At 41.6% G+C, this 24,831-nt stretch overlaps 1 protein-coding gene across 1 annotated transcript; it reads left to right on the top strand.

Annotated features, from left to right (window-relative positions):
• The first annotated feature begins 1,503 nt into the window (after positions 1-1,503).
• lig4 (ligase IV, DNA, ATP-dependent) lies at positions 1,504-9,308 on the top strand. Its single transcript, XM_060899502.1, has 2 exons — positions 1,504-1,775; positions 6,180-9,308. The coding sequence occupies exon 2, from the start codon at positions 6,189-6,191 to the stop codon at positions 8,943-8,945; it is 2,757 nt and encodes a 918-aa protein (XP_060755485.1). The 5' UTR covers positions 1,504-1,775; positions 6,180-6,188; the 3' UTR covers positions 8,946-9,308.
• The last annotated feature ends 15,523 nt before the right edge of the window (positions 9,309-24,831 follow it).

The raw sequence follows: 24,831 nt of genomic DNA, 5'->3' as shown, positions 1-24,831 counted from the left end.
GGCGACAGCGCTAACCACTACACCACCGTGCTAGCCTGGGCCCGCCCATCCTAAGTGTGACGCAACACGAGGGCCTGTTGCGAGCTTAGTCTGGCAAGGCAAGCTATCTCCAGCTCTTCCAAGCTCCCGAAAAATCGGGAGCCAATCAAATTTGAGCATCTCCAACGGCCCTGGGTAGAGGCGTGTTCAAGGCAGTGACGTAGCAGAACTGCGACCGGAAGCCATAGATTGTTTACAGAATCTATGCCGGAAGCGCTTCATTCACTAGAAACATTACGAACATGGAGCAGCGGCAAGCCTTTGACACAGCGGTAGATGCTGTATTGAAAGCATTCAATGGGAAGTTCTCATTGAAAACGGAGCAAAGAGCAGCCCTAGAGGTATTTATCTTCTTCCTGTTACTCAAGCAGTTTCCGTCGCGTCACATACGTCAGAGGAAAGAGTGATGTGATTGGTTTAAGCTTCGTCACAGCCTTTTCTGGCTTCGACCAGTAGCAAACTGAGGCATTTCAGGGAGGCGGGTCAACCATGCCTTTGGGAAACGGTTGGGCTTAATATCTTTGCCAGACCAAATGCTCGCAGAGCTTTGAAGTCGCGTAGGCCAGACTACCACCGTGCTGCCCCACCAAGTATAATATTTTTGTCTCATTTGTTTAACTGGGTTCTCTTTATCTACTTTTAGGACTTGTGTGAAAATCTGATGATGTGTGGCCCAAACTCCATACAGAAAGGCCCTCGTCGGCCGTTGGGCTCGAACCCAGAACCTTCTTGCTGTGAGGTGACAGTGCTAATCACTACATCACCGTGCCACCCTAATATATCATTTATATATCATTTAGGTTTCACTCAACTGAGACAAACCCCAAACTTCTAAAACGTAGAATTCAGATCAGATAAGAAATTCAAATCAGAAAAACGGGCGATTGGCGCCCTCTGCTGGAAATCACGTCGGATTACAATATGCGCAGAAACAAAGAAGAAGAACCAGAAGCAGAAGGTCAATTATTTAGTGATGTGATTTCCAGGGCAACCGATAAAAGTGTACTTAAAACAAACAAACAAACAAGTAAACAAACATTAATAAATAAATGTAATGCAGTGTAATATTTCGTTTTGTCTTCTTTTATCCAAAAACACACCATTCTTCTATTCACACTGTAATTTGAAAATTTTAAAAAGTAAACTCAAAAACAAAGCTGGTTTCAGACTAAGAACACCCTGTTGTGCAATCTAGAAACCTATCTGTGTAATAAAATAAAATATCTGTGAAAGAAACATACTGGACCTTAAATGTACAATTAGCCAACCTGCGCATGCGCATGAAAACTGTGCCGCTCAGTGGCTCGAGCACACCACGTGCCCTGTGTCCGAAATCACTTACTACTCACTATATAGTAATTCCCTAGAAAGTGAGTAGGGAGTAGGGAATGAGTGAGTGATTTCGGACACAGCACACCTTTCGTCACGTCCTTGTGTTACATTCTAAAGCAACGTTAGGAAACGGAAATAGATGTTGTTTTAGTGCCCAGTTTATTTTTTATCTTTCATAATAAATATTCGGTAACTATCCAAAATTATAAAAATGTTATATTAGATTTTCTTTAATATCATCGAGTTAAATCTACGCGAATTATTTACAAACCACAGCTTCCGGGAAGTGTTTAGTGTCGGCTTCCATAGTAATTCGGAAAACATGTTGATAAACAAGGAACTGTAGGACAAGTTCACACATCAGCCCAGTAACATCTGACCAGTGATTCTTCGTGCGAACACAGGTTTGCTGTTTTAAGCAAAAAATATATATATAACTTTTGCTATGTGTTAAGATGTCCTTGTCATGAGAAAGCTGGCTATGACATTTACACTTGGGGTTAGAAGTTTACATACAGTGACATGAACGTCATCTTGGATATGAATGTCATGGTAATATTTGGGCTTTCAGTAATTTCTTTGAACTGTTCTTTTTCTGTGGCAGAATAATTGTACAGCATACATCTTTAATTAAAAAAAAAAGCACACTAGAATTTGGTGCACAAGTTTGGATTTTCTTTGGGTTTTCTGAAATCGACACAGGGTCAAAAATTTACATACGCTCACTTAGATTATTAATTCAGAGGTGCTGAAACTTCCAAAATGTCTCTTATCTTGCCAAGGCTGAGGTCTCTTAACTTCCTGTTAGTGATCATGATTGGCTACAGCTGGTAGCTTCTCTGTGCCTTCATAAAAAAGGGTTTGTTTACAGCACTCATTGGATTGACCAACACACAGTAAAATGGGAAAGTCCAATGAGCTCAGTGCAGATCTGAGAAAGAGGATCACAGATGTACACAACTCCGGAATGCCTCTTGGAGCCATTTCTAAACAACTGCAAATTCCAAAATCAGTTCAAACAATTGTATCCAAGTTATTGTGAGGTGTAGTCACTTTGCCAAGCCACTTTGCTTCAAGAAAACCCAAACTGTCACCCTCAGCTGAAATGAAATTGGTTTGGATGGTCAGGAACAACCTGGGAACCACCATGGCACAGCCCTGCCATGAACTGGAAGCTGATGGATCACTGTCTACAGTTCAGGGGCCTCATTTATAAAACTTTGCACAGGATTTACGCCAGAAGATGGCGTGTGCATGAAACTCAGAATGTGTGTGCGCACAGAAATATTCTGATTTACAAAACCGTGCGCACGCATGTTCCACGCCAATTTTCCTTTGTAAATCACAATCCACTCTAAATTTGCGGCACCTGTGCGTACCTCAAGACACACCCACAATTGCCTATAAATATTCACCAAAACGCCCTTAATGAATATTGATATCTGTGGACAACATGCCCAAAACAGAAGGAAAGACAAAGAAGCGCAACTTCACCGACTGTGAAGTTGAAGTGCTAGTAGATGAAGTGGAGCAGCGTCGAGCTGTTTTGTTTGGAGGCCATACGGGAGTTACAAATGCGAAAAAAATATGTGAATGGCAGTGTGTGGCCGATGTGGTCAATTCTGTAGCTTCACAAGGCCGTACTATGGCAGAGGTAAAAAAAAAAATGGTACGACATAAAGGTGGACGCCAAGAAGAGGATCACGGCACACCGCCAAAGCGTCCGTGCAACGGGCGGGGGGAAAGGGGAGCCGGAGCTCACCCCACTGGATCAAAAACTGGCTGGCATTATAGGTGAAACCCTCCTGAGTGGAGTTGTGCGTGAGGAGGAGGGTGACACCAATGCTGGGCCACATGAACCAGCCGAGGACTCGGGTATGTAATTTTTTTTTTGGTTGTGTATCAAGGAACCACCTCACATTGCACGTGTGCCCCCTTGTTTGAAATGGGTGTGAAATTAATTGAAATGAGTCTTCATCCAGAAAAAGTATTTTATTAACAAAAAAATTCCCTCGCAGTTGCTGGGTGTGTCAGTGAGGCCAGCAGTGTGTCGGCTGCGGCAGCGGAGGTCCCAAGGACGTCCACGGCCTCCGATGCATGTGCATCCATGCCGAAACCAGCTACCAGCGCCCGTGTCCTAACAGATGCAGTGCTGCAGGTGCAGCGGGAACATGTGGATACCGTCCGCGAGGTCGCCCAGGAATTAAAAGAAATAAAAAATGAGTTGTCTGCATTAAATGCCAGCATTAAAGAATTTCTTAAAAAGTAATCATTTGTTTCCATACCTAATTATTTACAAGTGGCGCATCACCTCCTCGCGCTGGCGCACGGCTCCTGCGTTTGGGTGGAATGCCTGGGGATCGGGGTCGAGATCAAGGTTGACCTCTTCAGCTTGCAAAGGCACATTTTGTAGCTGTGCCACATTGTGCAGCACAGCACACGCCCTAACAATCCTACAGACCTTTTCGGGTCTGTAACATAGCGCTCCCCCCGTGACATCCAGACAACGCCATCTGCCCTTCAGGAGCCCGATGGTGCGCTCCACAACAGCGCGCGCCTGGCTGTGGCGCAGGTTGTAAGTGGTCTCCTCAGGCGTTTGGGGGTTCATAAATGGCGTGAGCAGCCACCGTTTCAGTGGAAACCCACCGTCACCTACAACATAACTGAATGAGTAAAGGGTTGAATATTTAGAAATGGTCTAAGAATGGTTACAAATACTTTCAGGATTTATGCATTAATCACCCGCACCCAGAAGCCAACCATCGCGCACAGCTCCAGCATCCAGTCTCCGCCCAACGCTGCTATGTCTCAATATAAATGAATCATGGGTTGAACCAGGCCACCGGGTGACAACGTTTGTGAGGACCATGTCCGCGTCACATATAACTTGGACAGTGAGGGAATGAAAATGCTTCCTGTTAACAAAGGCAAATTCATTTTCACTCGGTGCCCTTATAGCAATATGAGTGCAGTCAATAGCACCGATCACATTTGGGAAATCGGACTTTGCTGCAAATTGCGCTTTTTTATTTGCCTGTTCACCCACCGTGTAAGGAAACTTGATGTAGTTTGGTGATAAACCAATTACACCTCCTAACACTTCTGGCAAAATGCGGCTGAAGGTTGGCTGCGATATCCCAGACCCGTCAGCCAGTTCTCGCTGAAAAGTGCCAGTGGCCAGAAAGCCGATGCAAGTCAGCACTTGCAGCAAGACTGGGATGGCATGATTCTGGCGGGTACCTCTCTCCAACGCTGGGCCCAACTCAGCTATCGGGTGTAAAAGGACAGTTCGTGGCAATCTGAATCGGCTCATGAGCCACTCATCGTCATTGGCCAAAAATAAGATGTTATTTTTGACAAGTGCACAAAATTAAGGATTATAAATGTTAAGTCAGTCACGTCTTTGATGTGCGATGTTATGTTTGTGTTAAACTTCGATTATTGAACCAATTTCGGGTCGTTCTCCCCGTTTCCTCCTGAGGTCGCATTTTCCGCGTTTCCCTTTTTTGTGTGCATACGCATGGGTCAGAGCTTGCGTGGAGGTGTGCACATTTTACCGTCAAGTTCACTTTTTATAAATACCGAAGCTTGCGTAGAATGTGGCGTACGCATTCTTTTGTGCGTACGCATCGTTTATAAATGAGGCCCCAGATCACCAGGGACTAAGAGGCTGTTATCCAAGAAATAACCCCCTGCTCCAAAATTGACACCTTCAAGCTTAACTAAAGTTTGAAGCTGACCCACATGGACAAAGAAAAAGCCTTCTGTAGGAAAGCTGTATGGTCAGATGAGACAAAGATTGAGTTGTTTGGCCACAATGACCACCATGTACAGAGGGACACTGTACCAGCTGGTGGTGGTAGGATCATCATGCTCTGGGGCTGTTTTACAGCCAGTGGAACTGGTTCAGTGCACAAAGTGGATAGAAGAATGAAGAAGGAGGACTACCTCAGAATTCTTCAGCATAAACCATCAGAAACTTGAACACGACTTGGGACTTACAACGGGACACTGAACGCAAACATGCATCAGAGCTGATTGTGGAGGACAAAACAGGCTCACATTAAACTTAAAACAAGTCCTGACTTCAGCCCTATTGAAAATATACGGTATGGACAGTGCTTATAAGTCAAGTCCATGCAAGAAAAAAAAAATTAATTGAACTCTACCAATTCTACCATGAAGAGTCGTGAAATATCCAACCAGAATTCTGCCAGAAGCTTGTTCATGGTAAACAAAAATGTTGGTCAAGGTGAATCTCGCGAAGAGACATTTTACCCAAATATTAGGTGTGCTGTATGTATATTTTTGACCCTGTGTTGATTTCAGAAAACCCAAAGAAAATTAAAACTTGTGCACCAAATTCTAGTGGTTTTTTTAATTACAGTAAAGATGTATGCTGTACATTCTGCCATAGAACAGTTCAAAGAAATTACTGAAAGCCCAAAGATTGCCATGACATTCATATCCAAGATGACGTTCATGTCACTGTATGTAAACTTCTGACATCTATCTATCTATCTATCTATCTATCTATCTATCTATCTATCTATCTATCTATCTATCTATCTATCTATCTCAACAATAATATAATAGTCTGCATTGTTTTACTTCAGTAAAAAAAAAAGTTTACTTTTAAATGCTGTATGTAGGCAGTTTGTTGTGGTCTGTGTGGTCCTTCCATGTCCTCACAGCTCCATTATTTACTATAGCTTCAGTATACTAGTTTGAGCAGTTTTGTGTGTTTTGTTGTTGTATTTCATCGGCAATTACATAATATTGTGTTTGTTTTTGCTTTTTTTTCAAAGACATCAACAATGGAGGGCCCGTCCAAAGGTGAGAGAAGAGAGGAAACATGCAAAAGTGACTTGACATCTAAAACATCTGTGGCTGCCCAAGTGCCATTTATTGACCTGTGCACTGTTCTCGAGAATATCCAGAAAGCCAAACATCGGCCAGACAAGGCCAAATGCTTAAAGGATTTCATAGATTCATGGAGAAGGTTTCATGCAGCTCTTCACAAAGATAATCCGAATACCACAGATTCATTTTACCCAGCCATGCGTCTTATTGTGCCTCCTTTTGAAAGAGAGAGAATGGCCTATGGTATCAAAGAAAACATGCTAGCCAAACTCTACATTGAGGTCTTAGGTCTTCCAAAATCAGGGCCAGAGGCAAATAAACTTCTCAATTACAGAGCCCCTACTTCATCCAATGCAGAATCTGGAGACTTTGCCCTTACGGCTTACTTTGTCCTCAAAAAGAGATGCACAAGCCGGGGTACTCTGAGTATCAAAGAGGTCAATGATTTCTTGGACTCAGTAGCGATCAATAATTCCAGCAAACAGAAAGACCTTGTGAAGAAAAGCCTTTTACATTTAATTACTCAAAGCTCAGCTTTGGAACAGAAGTGGCTTATTCGTATGATCCTGAAAGACATGAAACTTGGGATTAGCAAGGAGACTGTTCTCCAGGGTTTTCATCCAGATGCTCCAGAGCTCTACAATGTCACTACTGACTTGGACAAGGTCTGCAGGCAGCTACATGACCCATCTATTTCCTTGAATGAGGTATCCATCAGCCTGTTTTCTGCCTTCAAACCCATGCTGGCAGCTGTCGCCAAGATCCGCCAAGTGGAGAAACAGATGGGGAACCAGCCCTTCTATATCGAGACCAAGCTGGACGGTGAGCGCATTCAACTTCATAAGGATGGGGATGTGTACAAGTACTACAGTCGTAATTCATTCGAATACACGCAACAGTTTGGGGCCTCACCACTAGAGGGTTCCCTCACACCATACATCCATAATGTCTTTAAATCTCATGTTGTCAATTGCATTTTGGATGGAGAGATGATGGCTTATAACCCCAAAACGGAGACCTTCATACAAAAAGGCAGCAAATTTGATATCAAGCGGTTGGTGGATGATTCTGATTTACAGACATGCTTTTGTGTGTTTGATGTCCTACTTGTTAATGATCAGAAGTTTGGAAACGAGCCTCTCAGGAAGCGTTATGACACTCTCCAGACAGTCTTCACACCCGTCAAAGGCCGGATCCAGCTGGTACAGAACACTGAAGCCAAAACCAGGGACGAAGTGATACATTTCCTCAATGAAGCTATTGACAACCGTGAAGAAGGCATCATGGTCAAAGACCCCATGTCCATCTACAAGCCAGATAAACGTGGTGAAGGGTGGCTGAAGATCAAACCTGAATACGTTGATGGTCTGATGGATGAATTGGATTTGCTAATAGTGGGAGGCTACTGGGGGAAAGGCAGACGGAGTGGAATGCTGTCCCACTTTCTCTGTGCTGTTGCTGAAACGCCGAGTCCTGGAGAGAAGCCAACAGTGTTCCATACAGTCTGTCGAATTGGATCAGGCTACACCATGAAAGAGCTCTATGAGCTTGGCCTGAAACTGGCCAAACACTGGAAGGTTTTCCGCAAGAGTAGCCCTCCAGCAGGCATTTTGTGTGGAACAGAAAAGCCAGAGGTTTACATTGAGCCAAGAAACTCCGTGATCATTCAAGTCAAAGCAGCAGAGATTGTTACTAGTGACATGTACAAAACTAACTGCACTCTGCGATTCCCCAGGATTGAGAAGATCCGAGAGGACAAAGAATGGTATGAGTGCATGACCTTAGATGAGCTAAATCAGTTCCGTGATAAAGCCTCAGGTAAGCTGGCGTCCAGGCATCTTCACCTCCAGGAAGACGAGCCGGAGAAGAAGAAACGCAAATTCACAACCAAGGCCAAAAAGACCATTGGCATTGTTGACCACTTCAAATCTCAAGACCTGTCCACTGTCACCAAAGAGACCGACATGTTTGAAGATGTGGAATTCTGTGTGATGAGCGGAAGCAATACACATTCCAAAGCTGAGCTTGAAAAGGCTGTGGCCCGTTGCGGAGGCATTGTGGTCCAGAACCCTGGAAAGGACACATACTGTGTGATAGCAGGTGTTGAGAATGTACGGGTAAAGAACCTCATTGGTTCAGACGAACATGACGTAGTATGGGCTTCCTGGCTCCTGGAATGTCTGGACAAGAAACAGGTGTTACCATGGCAACCACGACACATGATCCACATGTCCCCTTCCACAAGGGAACACTTTGCTAAAGAGTACGATTGCTATGGAGACAGTTACTACGTCGACACTGATGAGCAGCAGCTGAAGGAAGTCTTCAGCAGAATGGGACCTGTTGATCTGGATGCAGTATCTGTAGCTTCAATCGAGCAGAAGTACGGCTGGGATGACTTGCCCACCAGCATGTTCAGACCTTATCGTGTGTACTTTGATCGATGTGCTGATATCAGTGATCCAGAAAGTCTTATTAAGGGTACATGTCTGGACTTTCGAGCTCTGGAGTTTCGCTTTCATGGGGGCACGGTAGTAGAAAGACTAGAAGAAGGCATTTCACATGTAGTCATGGCGGACGAAGAGAGATTATTGGACTTAAGGACACACAGACGCCTCTTTACGAAGAAGTTTAAGCTTGTTCGAGAAACATGGGTGACTGATTCTATTAAAGCAGGGCACATACTTAATGACAACGATTACCTTATGTAAGGTGGAGACGACTGCACAATGTGACATCACTGGAAAACTGCGTTGTCTGAAAAAATCTTCATTATAGGCTTTATTGATGCTAAAATGATGTCTGGATCTAGTCGTGTTTCTGCTTTGAATGTAAACATTTTTAATGAATGAATGAAAAAAATCATTGTTCAGCTTTAAATTATAACTATAGGCTTATTTTAGACAAGTATACTCTCGTAGCGAGGTCTCAGGTTGCTTTCTTACAGAGAACACTAAAACGAAAAAGATGTTTTATTTGCTTCTTTCAGATTTTATGAAAGAGTGATGAGGAATAAACCTCTTTTTATCTCTAACTGTACAATTTAATTATTATTTTTGAATAAAGATCAGAGAGGTGACTTTAAAATACTTGCCTTATTGTTGTAATGGTTTCTTTTCATGTTTTAATATTCTAGTTTTAAAAGCACGAAAAGTTTAATTTATATTCATCAATCATACACAGTTTCAGGCATTTTGACTTCCTGATTATTCTTGTCGTTACAGTTACAGTTGCTCCAGGGTTCTATTTTGCATGTTCTCCACATGGTTCTCAGTGTTCCTCCAGGTTCTCTGGTTTCCCCCAAAAAAGCTGCCAGTAGGTGGATTGGCTACTCTACATTATATCACTTCTAGGTATGAATGAGTATGTGGATGTGTGCATGCAGGTGCCCTGTGATCACCCGTCTCGTGCCGAGTGTTCCCTGGATATGCTTTGGATCCACCATGACCTTGATCAGGAGAAGGTGCTTAATGAAGATGGATGGATGGATGAATGTAAAGGAAAAAAAAAGTTGAATCATTAGAGTATAAAGTTCTAAGTACCACAGTTTATATACAGTGTCTTGCAAAAGTATTCATCCCCCTTGGTGTTTGTCCTGTTTTGTCGCATTACAAGCTGGATTTTTGGAGGGTTAGCACCATTACATTTACACAACATGCCTACCACTTTAAAGGTGCAAATTGTTTTTTTTTTTTTTTATTGTGACACAAAATAATTAAGATGGAAAAAAACCAGAAATCTGGAGTGTGCATAGGTATTCACACCCTTTTGTATGAAGCCCCTAAATAAGAGCTGGTTCAACCAATTCACTTCATAAGTCACATGGAGTAATTATTTGATTTAGCTGTGTGCAAAGTGTCACATGATCTGTCACATGATGTCTGTATAAATCAACCTGTTCTGGAAGGACCCTGACTCTGCAACACTACTAAGCAAGCGACATGAAAACCAAGGAGCCTCCAAACAGGTCAGAGACAAAGTTGTGGAGAAGTATAGATTAGGGTTGGGTTGTAAAAAAAAAAATATCCCGAACTTTGAATATCCCACAGAGCACCATTAAATCCATTATAGCAAAGTGGAAAGAATATGGCACAAACCTGACAAGAGAAGGCTGCCCACCAAAACTCACAGACCAGGCAAGGAGGGCATTAATCAGAGATGCAACAAAGATAACACTGAAGGAACTACGAAGACCCATAGCGGAGATGGGAGTATCTGTCCATAGGACCACTTTAAGCTGTTCTCTCCACAGAGTGGGGCTTTATGGAAGAATGGTCAGAAAAAGTAATTGCTTAAGAAAACACTTTTGGAGTTTACCCAAAAGCATGTGGCAGACTCCCCAAACACATGGAAGAAGATTCTCTGGTCAAATGAGACTAAAATTGATCTTTTTGTCCATCATGGGAAACACCATGTGTGGCACAAACCCAACACTTCCCATCACCCTGAGAACACCAATTCTACAGTGAAGCATGGTGGTGGCTGCATCATGCTGTGGGGATGTTTTTCATCTTCAGGGACAGGAAAGCTGGTCAGGACTGAAGGAAAGATGGATGGCACTAAATACAGGGTAATTCTGGAGGAAAACCTGTTTGAGTCGGCCAGAGGTTTGAGACTGGGATGAAGGTTCACATTCCAGCAGGACAATGGTGAATACCTATGCACACTCCAGATTTCTGTTTTTTTTTTCATCTTAATTACTGTTTGTGTCACAATTAAAAACAAAACAAAACTATTTGCACCTTCAAAGTGGTAGGCATGTTGTGTAAATCAAATGGTGCTAACCCTCCAAAAATCCAGCTTGTAATGTGACAAAAGTCAAGTCAAGTTTATTTGTATTGCGCTTTTAACAATAAACATTGTCGCAAAGCAGCTTTACAGAATTTGAACGACTTAAAACATGAGCTAATTTTGTCCCTAATCTATCCCCAATGAGCAAGCCTGTGGCGACGGTGGCAAGGAAAAACTCCCTCAGACGACATGAGGAAGAAACCTCGAGAGGAACCAGACTCAAAAGGGAACCCATCCTCATTTGGGCAACAACAGACAGCCTTACTATAATATTAACAGTTTTAACATGAGGACAGTTTCGTTGATGTTATAAACTCTTCATTGATGGAAACTTGAGTGCAAAACTGTTCATGATAACTGCAGTCCTAAAGTTAGCAAGTCAACTGTAGTCCTCAGCCATAAAAGCATTACTGTAAGAGTCCAGAGCATCCTCCAGGTATAACCCTCAACTGTCCTCATGGGGCCGTCCTTCACAGGACAAACAGGACAAACACCAAGGGGGATGAATACTTTTGCAAGATACTGTGTGTGGAGATGTTATTTTCTTCATAGTAAGGCTGAATTTTGTCTCAATACGATCATTACACTTGCAATATGTTGTACTGAACTTTTCTGCTTTATTATTTCTGGATACATTGAAAAACATTTTATCACATCCATCGTCTAAAAGCACCATTTTGGCGACTCTCTCTCTCTCTCTCTCTCTCACACACACACACACACGCACGCACGCACGCACAAAGCCCTGAGGGGGATGAGAGGAGTTTAAGAGTTTTTAATAAAGGTAATTCAGGGGAATGAGGGAATCCTATGGCCAGAGGGTTTGGACAGGAGGACAACAGGGGTCTGAGCTGAAAAGGCTCCCCGAGTGCTTGCTGGAAGGGAGCACAAAAATCTGAAATGTTCCTGTATAGAAAAGGTCAGTGAAATATCATTGGATTGCATCAGTCTTCAATGCCATATTTACTGTGCTGCTGCATGTTGCCTTTGGCTGTTCTGTGACCTGTATTATGGTTTGTCTTATTAGAAATAAGATTAAGTTATGGAAAATAAATACAGATCCTAGATCAGTCTTGGACAACAAATTAATGATTGAGGTTGAAATCATGATCTGTAGAGGGAGCACTTTGCAGGTTCTTTGATAGGGCGAATGGATTCCCCCCCCCACTTAACAGAAGCTTTTAAGGAAAACAATTACAAGAAGTGTCATTACGAAAATGCTCTGCACATTTTGGTCAAAACCTGCTCTCTCATAGGAGTTGGGAGTTTAGTACAGAGAAACAATTTCAAGCTTGTGACTAATTTCTGTCAATCATGGAAGTCTTAATCAGTTAGCAGTGATAATTGGACATATCTCTTTAGCAGACAGAAGAGAGATGTTCTATCACTCCAGGACTCACCAGGAATTAATTGCTGGGAAATGGCAGCATGCTTCTGACAGCAATGAGGCACCCCACGTGGATACACTTACCAATAATGACTGGATTTGCCTTGCAAATGAACATTTATTTACTTGAGATGAGTCCACCTACTGCTTTTGTGCAATTAACCCTCCTTTGCTATATTATAAGGTTAATTCATGAACAAAAGCTTAAAGTAAAAAACACACACTTTTGTAGATATATATTTTTTTGATCTTGGTTTATTCTCTGTTTTTAACTTCTAAACATTTTCAAAACAGTCCATTAAGGAAACTGACGGGATGACAATACCTGCATGCACACATACTGTATATGTACGGTATGTGAGTAGCTGTCTAGTTGGAAAAAGATTATTCAAGCTACAGCACCTGAATGGTATCAGTTAGTCATTATGGCCCATTTCAGATCCTTTGCGAATTACTGCAGAATAATGTGGTGTACATGGCTGCAGATTGGCATGCAGATCTACATCACAGCTCTGGTCCAACTGGCTCCTTTTGGCTCTGCCTCCTGCCAAATGCAGTTTTTATTGCTATTATTGCATCAGACCATTGAATTTCCATTCAGTGACAGCTTTGTAATGGCTCTGTTATTGTACATGGATGTGGTAGATCCCTGGTGGCAGACACCTGGTCTGCTTAATACAAAAGTATGAGTGCAATAGGATGCTAGTATAAATTGAGATCAGTTCTTATTACTTCCTGCTGCACTATTGGAATGGGGTCTGAGCTAGGAAAGGCTCTAAGCAGGTACAAAAGAGTTGTCCATTACAAAAGCTGAAAAAAGAAACATCATGGCATCTACTACTAAGATCTTCACAAACAAATGCATATAGTAGAGCAGGTTAAGCAAACCATCGTGCACTTTGTGATATAAGCATGAAATTTGGCATGATTGTTGCTTAAAGGTCACTTTTTCAGAAAAAAGTGCTAGCCACGAAAAAAATTCAATATAGCGGCCATTTTTCAAGATGGCCGCCAGACGCATCCTCGTTTCATGTTTTTGTTAAGAAAACACAGAGCAAATTGTTATATAAACATGAAATTTGGCAATAATGTTCTGTGTAGGTCATGTTATCAGTTAAAAGTGCTAGCCCTCCAGAAAATTCAATATGGCGGCCATTTTTCAAGATGGCCGCCAGACGCGTACCCATTTTGTGGCTTTGTTAAAAAGCCACAGTGCATATTGTCATATGAACCTGAAATTTGGCAATAATGTTCTGTGTAGGTCATGTTTTCAGTTGAAAGTGCTAACAGACCAAAACATTCAATATGGCAGCCATTTTTCAAGATGGCTGCCAGACGCACATCCCCGTTGTGTGGTTGTGCTCATGTGTGCCCCTAAAATGGACTGCTATTGCCGGGATGGCAATGAGCTCTCATTGCTTACAAAATATCCCAAATGGCTTGCGAACCACACAGCCTCTGGCAGTCAAGTGTCCACCCTAGCCTTCCAGAGCCAGCAGGGGTGATTTTGCAGAGGTGGTGCGAAAGGCGGGTATCTGGCGCCTCAAAACCAGTTGCTCTTGGCAGAAGAAACTGAGTAATGGCACTAACTGGAAGGGGATGAGGAGGACGAGTAATGGCACTTACTGGAACAGGACTATGAGGACGCTGAGTAATGGCACATCTTCTGGCAGTTCATAGGGCGTAAGAAGAGAGTGTATGTCGCTCACTACCAGGGCACACTGGTGACAGACACTGCTGTGAAACTCAGCATGGGGTTCAATGTCAGCTAAACATTGAGTTAGTATCCCAAATGCAAGTGCTCGAAGGCTGGAATAGGGTGTACTCCACTGTGCAGTTGCCCTTGTGAGATTTTTAAGCAAGGAACAGTGACTGAACTTTGGGCCTAGCCATGCTGGCGATGGCAAAGTAATCCAAATTCAAATGGTCTACCAAACTTCACTTTGGACAGTGGTACATATCCATTCATAAATCAGAGCTGGCAAACCATTTTTATGGTAGGGGGCATTGTCTACCTAAAACTGTGTAATTGGGTGCTGGGGGAGGGGGGGTAGCAGTTCAGGGATAAAAGATAGATCTCAGCAATGGATATTTTTGTCGATGTCATAGATTTGACCAAGTTATTTTTCACTGTTGAGCATTAGCACTATTTTCGTTCACTTGTTTTTCTCTGAAAGGCCTATGAGCATGCTGGAAAATCATGTGACCAATTAATTTGGGACTATTTGATGGAAGGATCAATCAGCAAGAAACAACTCTTGGAGCTTAGGAAAGATATGGGAATTTTCCCAAAAAAGCATTGGAATGTAAGGGTTTCACAAGATTATCCACTGTGAAAAATAGGCTTTTCATCATGCCAGATTGGCTAATTGTGCAATCATTCTGTTTTTCTGCATGTAATTCAGTATTATAATGGCAATAAATCAAAAATGTTTCATTGAATTCATCTTTTGTACTTTGACACCAGAGCAAGACCACTAACGGGGGATTTTTTGGCGACCATTTTGAAAAAATGGCCGCCATATTGAATTTTTTGGGGGGCTAGCACTTTTAGCTGATAACATGACCTACACAGAACATTATTGCCAAATTTTATGTTCATATCATAATTTGTACTGTGTTTTTTTTAGCAAAACCACAAAACAGGGACACGTCTGGCGGCCATCTTGAAAAAATGGCCGCCATATTGAATTTTTTTCGTGGCTAGCACTTTTTTCTGAAAAAGTGACCTATCAGCAACAATCGTGCCAAGTTTCATGCTTATATCACAAAGTGCACGATTTGGAGCAAAATCTGCCTTAACCTGCTCCACTAATAGAAACTCCAGCATAAATAATTGCTATTATACTCCAGTATAAATAATATTAGTGCTGCATTAGATATTTACTTTATTTAAAATTTTCTGTGGCAGAGCGATTATACAACATGCATCTTTAATAGGAAAAAAAACAAAACAAGAATTTGGTGCACAAGTTTTAATTGAAGTTGTATATGCAAAATTATACATAGTCAAAAATTTTCAGACAGCACACCTAATATTCGGTGAAATTTCCCTTAGCAAACTTCACTTCGACCTGAAACTTTTGATAGCCATCAACAAGCTTCTGGCAGAATTATGGTTGGATATTTCACCTCTCTTCTTGGTGGAATTGGTAGAGTTCTATTAAATTTGTGTTTCCTGGTACAGGCCTGACTTTTAAGCACAGTCCACAGATTTTGGACCTGTTTTAAGTTTGTTAGTGTGCTTTATCCATTCCACAGCAAGCTTTGATGTGTGTTTGAAGTCTTTGTCCTGTTCGAACACCCAATTGTATCCAAGTTTCTGATGGTTGGAGGTTATGCCGGAGAATTCAGAGATAGTCCTCCTTCTTTATTCCATCCACTTTGTCCAATGCACCAGTTCCACTGGCAGCAAAACAGCCCCAGAGCATGATACTACCACCACCATGCTTAAGTGTTCCTCTGTAGCTCTGGTCATTGTGGCCAAATAACTCGATCTTTGTTTTCTCTGACCATAAAACTTTCCTCCAGATGGCTTTTTCTTTGTCCATGTGGTCAGCTGCAAATTTTAGTCGAGCTTGAAAGTGTCAATTTTGGAGCAGGAGCTTCTTTCTTGGATAGCAGCCTCTCAGTTCATGGTGATACAAAACTTGCTTGATTGTAAACGGTGTTCCAGCAGCTTCCAGTTCATAGCAGACCTGTGGTGGTCTTTGGGTTGGTCCTGACCATTCAAACCAATTTCCTCTTAAGTGAGGATGAGAGTTTGGGTCTTCTTCCAGCAAAGTGGCTTGTCAAAGTAGATACACCTCTGAGTAAGTAGTACAGTACTTGTCAAACAAGCCCTTTTTATGTTGGCACAGAGAAACTACCAGCTGTGGTCAATCATGATCACAAACAGGAAGATAAGAGGCCTTGACCTTGGCAAGTTAAAAGATATTATAAAATGTATATTTTTTACCCTCTATGAATAATTTTCACTCACCATCCATCCATTATCTGTAGCCACTTATCCTGTGCAGGGTCACAGGCAAGCTGGAGCCTATCCCAGCTGACTATGGGCGAAAGGTGGGGTACACCCTTTCCGGTTGAGAGTATGTCGTGCGCGTTCTGGCTGCCGCTTCTCACCAGAGCTTTTATTTTATTTTTATTTTCTTTCTTTTTCTATTTTCATTTTTTTAATTTATTTTTTTCTGTGTGTTTGTGTAGTTTGATGTTTTGTTTGAGTGTTTTTGTCCGCCGGTTGTAGTGTAGCTCCAGACCCAGTTTTGGGCGTCGGTTCCCTCCAGGCCTTGGTTCGCCGTGGGCGATGTCTGCGCTCCCAGCTGTGGACTGCAGTGAGCCTGTTGCTCATTTTACATCGTGGTTGTCCAGCGCTCTGTGCTTTAGTGCTTGGCGTGATGTTCCGAGCGATGTTGCTCGGTGGTGTCGCAGCGGCTGTGCAGTCGGTTTGGGACACACCAGTGCTCTGCGTGGCGGAGCTTCTCTGCTCGCTTTGTGGATCCATGGCGTGGTGTTCGAGCGATGTTGTTGACGGCGTCACGGCGGTGGTGCTGGAGATGTGGGACTCGTTTTCGTGCGCCTTTTGGTGGGACTGTGGCTGCTACACCACGGGAATTACATCCTGACCCCTACTCGGTGGACTTTTTACTTTTTATTTTTTTATTTATTATTATTATTATTATTTTTATTTTTTATTTTTATTTATTTATTTTTCTTTGTCTATAATTGTAAAGCGTCCTTGGGTTTCTGGAAAGGCGCTATATAAATTTAACTACTTCTTGTTCTTATTATTATTATTACACCCTGGACAAGCTGCCAGATCATCGCAGGGATCTGAGTGACTTTGACAAGGGCCAAATTGTGATGGCTAGATGACTGGGTCTGAACATCTCCAAAATGGCACATCTTGTAGGGTGTTCCTGGTCTTCAGCTCTCCAGTTTCTGTGAGCTTGTGCCCACTGTAGCCTTAGATTCCTGTTCTTGGCTGACAGAAGTAAATCCCAGTGCAATCATCTGCTCTTGTAGCTTGTCTGCCTCAAGGTTCATCGTGTTGGGTGTTGTATAGAGTGGTTATTTGAGTTACCTTAGCCTTTCTGTCAGGTTGAACCAGTCTGTCCATTCTCCTCTGTGCTCTCACACATCAACAAGGCATTTCTTCCTGCAGCACTACCACTCACTGGATTGTTTTTTTTTTTTGCCTCATACCATTCTTGCACCATCTCCCTACCCCCCAAATTTGATGTTTGATGTGAACACTGACTCCAGGTCTTGACATGTTTTTATGCATTGTGCTGCTATCATATGACTTGGTCCTAATAAAGTGGATAGTGAATGACTTTTGACTGTTTATGTGACACTAACTTCACTAAATTGAATAAAGTAATAGAAAATTACATCTATATTGAGTGATGTGTGGGAAAGACATATCAGTGTCAATCTAATACCTTAAAAAAAAAAAAAAGATATTGGCTTTTTTTCCCCCAGCTTGACTCTCCATGTTTCCACATCCCTTCTAATTAATATAAGAAAACTCTAACTCAGGTTTATGGTAAGACATTAAAGTATATTGATCTACATTAAGCTTTACTACCTTTGTCTATTTGTTACGACTCTATGTGTGGTTGTGCTGCTGCATGTGCTGTAACCACATATGCTTATAAATAAGCACATAATTAATAGTTATCACAAAATAAGATTTGGTGTAATGTCAACTGTGTTATAATCTCATCTCATTATCTGTAGCCGCTTTATCCTGTTCTACAGGGTTGCAGGCAAGCTGGAGCCTATCCCAGCTGACTACGGGTGAAAGGTGGGGTACACCCTGGACAAGTCACCAGGCCATCACAGGGCTGACACATAGACACAGACAACCATTCACACTCACATTCACACCTACGGTCAATTTAGAGTCACCAGTTAACCTAACCTGCATGTCTTTGGACTGCGGGGGAAACCGGAGCACCCGGAGGAAACCCACGCGGACACGGGGAGAACATGCAAACTCCACACAGAAAGGCCCTCGCTGGCCACGGGGCTTGAACCTGGACCTTGTTGCTGTGAGGCGACAGCGCTAACCACTACACCACTGTGCCGCCCCCTGTGTTATAATATCCAATTAATATGCAATAAACCAAAACTTCATTATTTTAAATAGACTGTTTAAATGCTGATGTAAATATATTGCGCTATTTCAGAAATATTTATTACACTTGTGTGTATGTATGTAAGATATATATAAAATGCGTGTGTCTGCACAAACTATCCATCCATTATCTCTAGCCGCTTATCCTGTGCAGAGTCGTAGGCAAGCTGGAGTCTATCCCAGCTGACTATGGGCGAGACGCGGGGTATACCCTGGATAAGTCTGCACAAACTATTTAACAGTTATTTCACAAAATCAAGTCGTACATGAGCTGATAGCCGATAAGTCACGTAGCGCCGAGTTGGCTATAAGCCATGTATGACGAGATTGAGTGGAATAACTGTTTTATTCTATCCGCATTCACTGGATTTTGAGAAACAGAGCATTTTTATTTTTATTTTTTTGCAAATTCAATAAATATAAACTTTATACAAAACGTCCAACAAAATCATTTCAGCGAAATGACAGTTACAATTTGTGAAAAATGCTATAATAATCCATCCATCCATCATCTGTAGCCACTTATCTTGTTCTACAGGGTCGCAGGCAAGCTGGAGCCTATCCCAGCTGACTATGGGTGAGAGGTGGGGTACACCCTGGACAAGTCACCAGGATGTCGCAAGGCTGAGACATAGAGACAAACAACCATTCACACTTACGGTCAATTTAGAGTCACCAATTAGCCTAACCTGCATGTCTTTAGACTGTGGGGGAAACCGGAGCACCCGGAGGAAACCCACACAGACACGGGGAGAACATGCAAACTCCACACAGAAAGGCCCCCGTCAGCCACTGGGCTCGAACCCAGGACCTTCATGCTGTGAGGCAACAGTGCTAAGCACTACACCACTATGCCGCCTGCTATAATAAATCTTGAAAAAAAGATACGTTCTTACCATTAAATACTTTTATTCCATATTTTGTTGCTTCTTTTTTGTAATTTTTGGGTTATGTTTTTGAATAGAGTTTTTATTTTGTCCTCAGTTGGTTCAGCAACACACTCCGCCATTTTGTTTTTCTCTACTCACAGTATATGAGCTGATAGCCTAGTAGTATCAGAGCACGTGATTGCTCATATACAGTGAATGTGGATAGAATAACAATTAATATCCAACTCCTCTGCACTGGCTAGTCCTATGTTTTGGTTGACCAGAAATTGTAAGGTAGAGCTTATATGTATCCATAGTCCTTATTCTCTCCTTTAAAAAAAGGTTTCAAATGTAGCACACTGTGTTTGTGCCCTTGATTAAAAAAAAAAAAAGCCATCTAATTGTTGTCCAGAATTCCACCTATTAACTGTAGTGTTCTCACATTATTTTCTCTCCATATATGCTAGAAGAAGAGTTATTTGATATCTTTTCACTGCATTTTATTTTGCTTGGTTTCTTCATTTCACATACCTGTGTGTTATGATTCTGAACAAAATCATCTGTCATCTACAACCACATTTCAAAAACCACACAAAAGATCTGAACTTGTAGCCCAAAAAATATGAGCAGAAAAAGTGAGACAGATTTATCTTCCTTTTTCTTAGCCTTTGTGTGGAGAAACAAGATCGCAATGGTGCACATGTATGGAAATTAACCATTCTATCATAGGCAGGCTGTATGCACTTGCTCTTTGCCTTTGTTTGCAGAAATCTAATTCTGATTATTTGCTATTAAACAAGGTAGCAGCTGAGTACTTTTAAACTAGCCCAGTTTGTTAGAAAAATAGCAAGTCTGTGATTAAGTGTCCTGTCCACTGCTCCTCCAATATTGAAAATGTTCATAAAGTGAGTATGGGGCAGTATAATTCCTGCCCCACTGGGCCTCTCGTACTGTTTGTTGCAGTTTCCATTTTTTACCACTAGGCCCAAGAATAACTCTATAAAGCTAAAGTGAGCACGCTGCCCCATTGTTGCAGGGTGAGAAAATCAATGGTACATTGGTTTATGTTTGCAAAAGAGCAACCTTTTTTAGACCATTGGCCACTCAAAAAGGGCAATTATTATTTCAATGGAATTTAAAATGTATTGACTGAATATGGACTTTATGAAGATTAACATTTGTTGAATAACTCTATTCTATCCACATTCACTGGATATGAGCAATCACACACTCTGATTGGCTACTCTACTACTAGGCTATCAACTCATATACCATGAGTAAAGAAAAACAAAATGGCGGTGCGTGTTGATGAACCAACTGAGGACGAAGTAAAAACTCTACACGAAAACAAAACATGGCTGCCAGGTTTGCTTCATTAAATATTGAAGATTTTGAGAGAATTTTGAAAGAGAAAGACGTGTTGAACGCAACATAATAATAATAATAGGCGGCATGCTGGTGTAGTGGTTAGCACTGTCACCTCACAGCAAGAAGGTCCTGGGTTTGAGCCCAGTGGCTGATGAGGGCCTTTCTGTGTGGCTTTTGCATGTTCTCCCCATGTCCGCGTGGGTTTCCTCCGGGTGCTCCGGTTTCCCCCACAGTCCAAAGACATGCAGGTTAGGTTAACTGGTGACTCTAAATTGACCGTAGGTGTGAATGTGAGTGTGAATGGTTGTTTGTCTCTATGTATTAGCCCTGCGATGACCTGGCGACTTGTCCAGGGTGTACCCCGCCTTTCGCCCGTAGTCAGCTGGGATAGGCTCCAGCTTGCCTGCGACCCTGTAGAAGGATAAAGCGGCTAGAGATAATGAGATGAGATGAGATCTTACATAAACCTATAATATTAAATGTGAATAGACAAATAATAATTACATATGCACCAAAACAAATTTGGCCTGCATACACAATTCTGCAGCAGAATAAATAAATAATGGAAAATCTATTTTGTAACATTTGAGTAGTGAATATGACATTTACAGTATACTTTCTTTTCTTTTAAAAATGGCAACGATTAGTGCAGTCCAAATGTAATAGGAGACATATTGTGACCTTCACATTTATAATACACAGTATAAGAGTCTATCTTCCATTCATTCTTTACCCAGATAGAACCTTATAATGTGATTCTAATGTGAACAGTGCCATCCAGGGTGTACTCCTGGCCACAGAATTGTGTGTGCAAGGAGATTGGATTGGATTTTGCTGTTGCATTTTAACTGTCTCCCTGAAATGAACTGCTAAATGTATGCAGTAGGGTATCCAATAATCCTGTTTGGTATGCTTGACCAAAAAGTTACAGGTCACCTTTATGACATAAATTTTTCAGAGACCCTCAGGTTGTAATATCTCCAACTCTGAATCATTTCACCCCTGACTAAGGCACGTTCCCAAGATGTCCATGCACACACGTCTCCACGTCCCTAACTGAGTGAAACAAGAAAGTCTACCATTTTTTGTGTGTCAAAAAGGCCTGAGAAAAGTATTACCAGTGTTTACTTTGTTCTCACATAGTGCTCAGTCTATATTGCCAAGGGTTTCTTTTTTCTGTAATAAATATGTAAACATTAGTATTGCAAATTTGTACTATACGGTAAACTTACTAATCAATTTAATGGTCAATTAAACATCCATCCATTATCCATAACCGCTTATCCTGTGCAAGGTCGTGGGCAAGTTGGACCCTATCCAAGCTGATGATGGGCAAGAGGCGGGGTACACTCTGGACAAGTTGCCAGGTCATCACAGGGCTGACACATAGACAACCATTCACACCTACAGTCAATTTAGAGCCACCAATTAACCTAACCTGCATGTCTTTGGGGGAAACCGGAGCACCCAGAGGAAACCCATGCAGACACAGGGAGAACATGCAAACTCCACACAGAAAGGCCCCCGTCAGCCACTGGGCTTGAACCCAGAATCTTCTTGCTGTGAGGTGACAGTGCTAACCACTACACCAACCTTTTCACTTCAAAAACAGTCTCGAAGATGTGCAATATCTCAACATGAAGACATGATGAAAAAGTCATGCAATATCAAGAATGTCATGTCCCTGTCTTTTTTTCAGCTCTTTTCATTCTTTAATAAAGTTGGGCGTGCACACACAGGTTTTACAGATCTAGGCCAAAATCTACATGCCAATTTCAAAGGCACTGCATCATTCAGCAGGAAACAGTGAGTCTCTCTCTCTCTCTCCCAACCCCCTGCCTCAAATATCATGCAACTTTCTATGATCTTCTAAAACCACAGTATGCCTGGTATATTATTTAATAGTACACAAAGCGAGAAATATTGTTGATTATCCTTTATTTCAGTCTGTCATAGTCAGGTTTATAAGTATTTGGACAGTGACACCACACCATTTTCCTAAATTTGCCTCTGTACACCACCACATTGGATTTGAAATGAGGCAATCAAGATGTACACTACCGTTCAAAAGTTTGGGGTCACTTTGAAATGTCCTTATTTTTGAAAGAAAAGCACTGTTCTTTTCAATGAAGATCACTTTAAACTAATCAGAAATCCACTCTATACATTTCTAATGTGGTAAATGACTATTCTAGCTGCAAATGTCTGGTTTTTGGTGCAATATCTCCATAGGTGTATAGAGGCCCATTTCCAGCAACTATCACTCCAGTGTTCAATGTGTTTGCTCATTGCCTCAGAAGGCTAATGGATGATTAGAAAACCCTTGTACAATCATGTTAGCACAGCTGAAAACAGTTGAGCTCTTTAGAGAAGCTATAAAACTGACCTTCCTTTGAGCAGATTGAGTTTCTGGAGCATCACATTTGTGGGGTCACTTAAATGCTCAAAATGGCCAGAAAAATGTCTTGACTATATTTTCTATTCATTTTACAACTTATGGTGGTAAATAAAAGTGTGACTTTTCATGGAAAACACAAAATTGTCTGGGTGACCCCAAACTTTTGAATGGTAGTGTAATTAAAGTGTAGACTTTCAGGTTTAATTCAAGGAGTTTAATAAAAATATTTCATTGACCGTTTAAGGACTGCAGGCATTTTTACAGTCAAAGACTCAAAAGCAATTGGACAAACATAAAACAATTATAAATATAAGCATCATTTTTAATACATGGATGTAAATCCTTTGTAGTCAATGACTACTTGGAGTCTGGAATTCATGGACGACATCAAATGCTGAGTTTCCACCCTTGAGATGCTTTGCTTGACTTTTACTGCAGCTGCCTTTATAGTTGCTGCTTGTTTGTGGGTCTTTCTGCCTTCAGTTTTGTCTTGAGTAAGTGAGAAGCATACTCAATTGGGTTGACTGACTTGGCCATTTAAAAACATTCCATTTCTTTGCCTGAAGAAGTTCTTGGGTTGTTTGTGTGGTATGTTTTGGGTCCTTATTCATCTGTATTATGAAGTGCTGTCCTATCAGTTTTGCAGCCTTTGACTGAACCTGAGCAGAAAGTATAGCTCTATACACTTCAGAATTGATCCTGCTACTTCTATCAGCAGTTGCATCATCAGTAAACACCAGTGATCCGGTTCCATTAGCAGCCATACGTGCAACTGTCCACCATGTTTGACAGATGATGTGGTATGCTTTGGATCATGAGCCCTTCATGTCCTTCTCCATACACTTCTCTTTCCATCATTCTGGTATAAGAAGTTAGTCTTGGTTTCATCTGTCCAAAGAATCTTGTTCCAGAACTGGACAGGCTTTCTCGCCAAAGTCTAATCTGGACTATCTCTTTTTGAGTGTTACTATTGGTTTTCATCTTGAGATAAACCCTCGGTATTTGCATTCATGAAGGTGTCTGCTCGAGAGCGTTCTTGACTTGTCTAGATGCTGTGAAAGGGGTTTGTCTTCACCAAGGAAAGAATTCTATGATCATCCACTTTAGTTGTTTGCCATGGTCTTCCAGGCCTTTTGGTGCTGCTGAGATCACCAGTGCATTCCTTCTTTTTAAGAATGTACCAAATTGTTGATTTAGCCACTCCTAAAGTTTCTACTATCTTTCTGATAGGTCTGTTTGTTTGGCCTTCTTCACTTGCATTGAAAACTCTTTGGACCGCATGTTGACAGTTCCCATAAACAGCTGCCAAATGTGAATTCAACACTTGGAATCAACTCCAGTCCTTTCATCTCCTTAATTTGTCATGAAACAATGAGGAAACAGGCCGTAACTGGCCATGAAACTGTTTATCAGTCACTTGTCCAATTACTTTTGGGCCCGTGAAAATGGATGGACTAGGTAAAACAAACAAACCAACAAACAGAAACAACTTAAATCCCTAAACAGTTAATGCAATATTTTTTAACTAAAGCCGAAAGTCTACACTTCAACCCCATCTTGATATACATTTACTATTTGATGGTCCTAATGCATGAAGAAGGCAAGAATGAATGAATTAACTAATTAACTTTTGACAAGTTCA

This window comes from Neoarius graeffei, chromosome 18 (genome assembly GCF_027579695.1).
Source record: "Neoarius graeffei isolate fNeoGra1 chromosome 18, fNeoGra1.pri, whole genome shotgun sequence".
Lineage (NCBI taxonomy): Eukaryota > Metazoa > Chordata > Actinopteri > Siluriformes > Ariidae > Neoarius > Neoarius graeffei.
The sequence above is the reverse complement of the archived record's forward strand: the minus strand, read 5'-3'. Positions and strand labels throughout refer to the sequence as shown.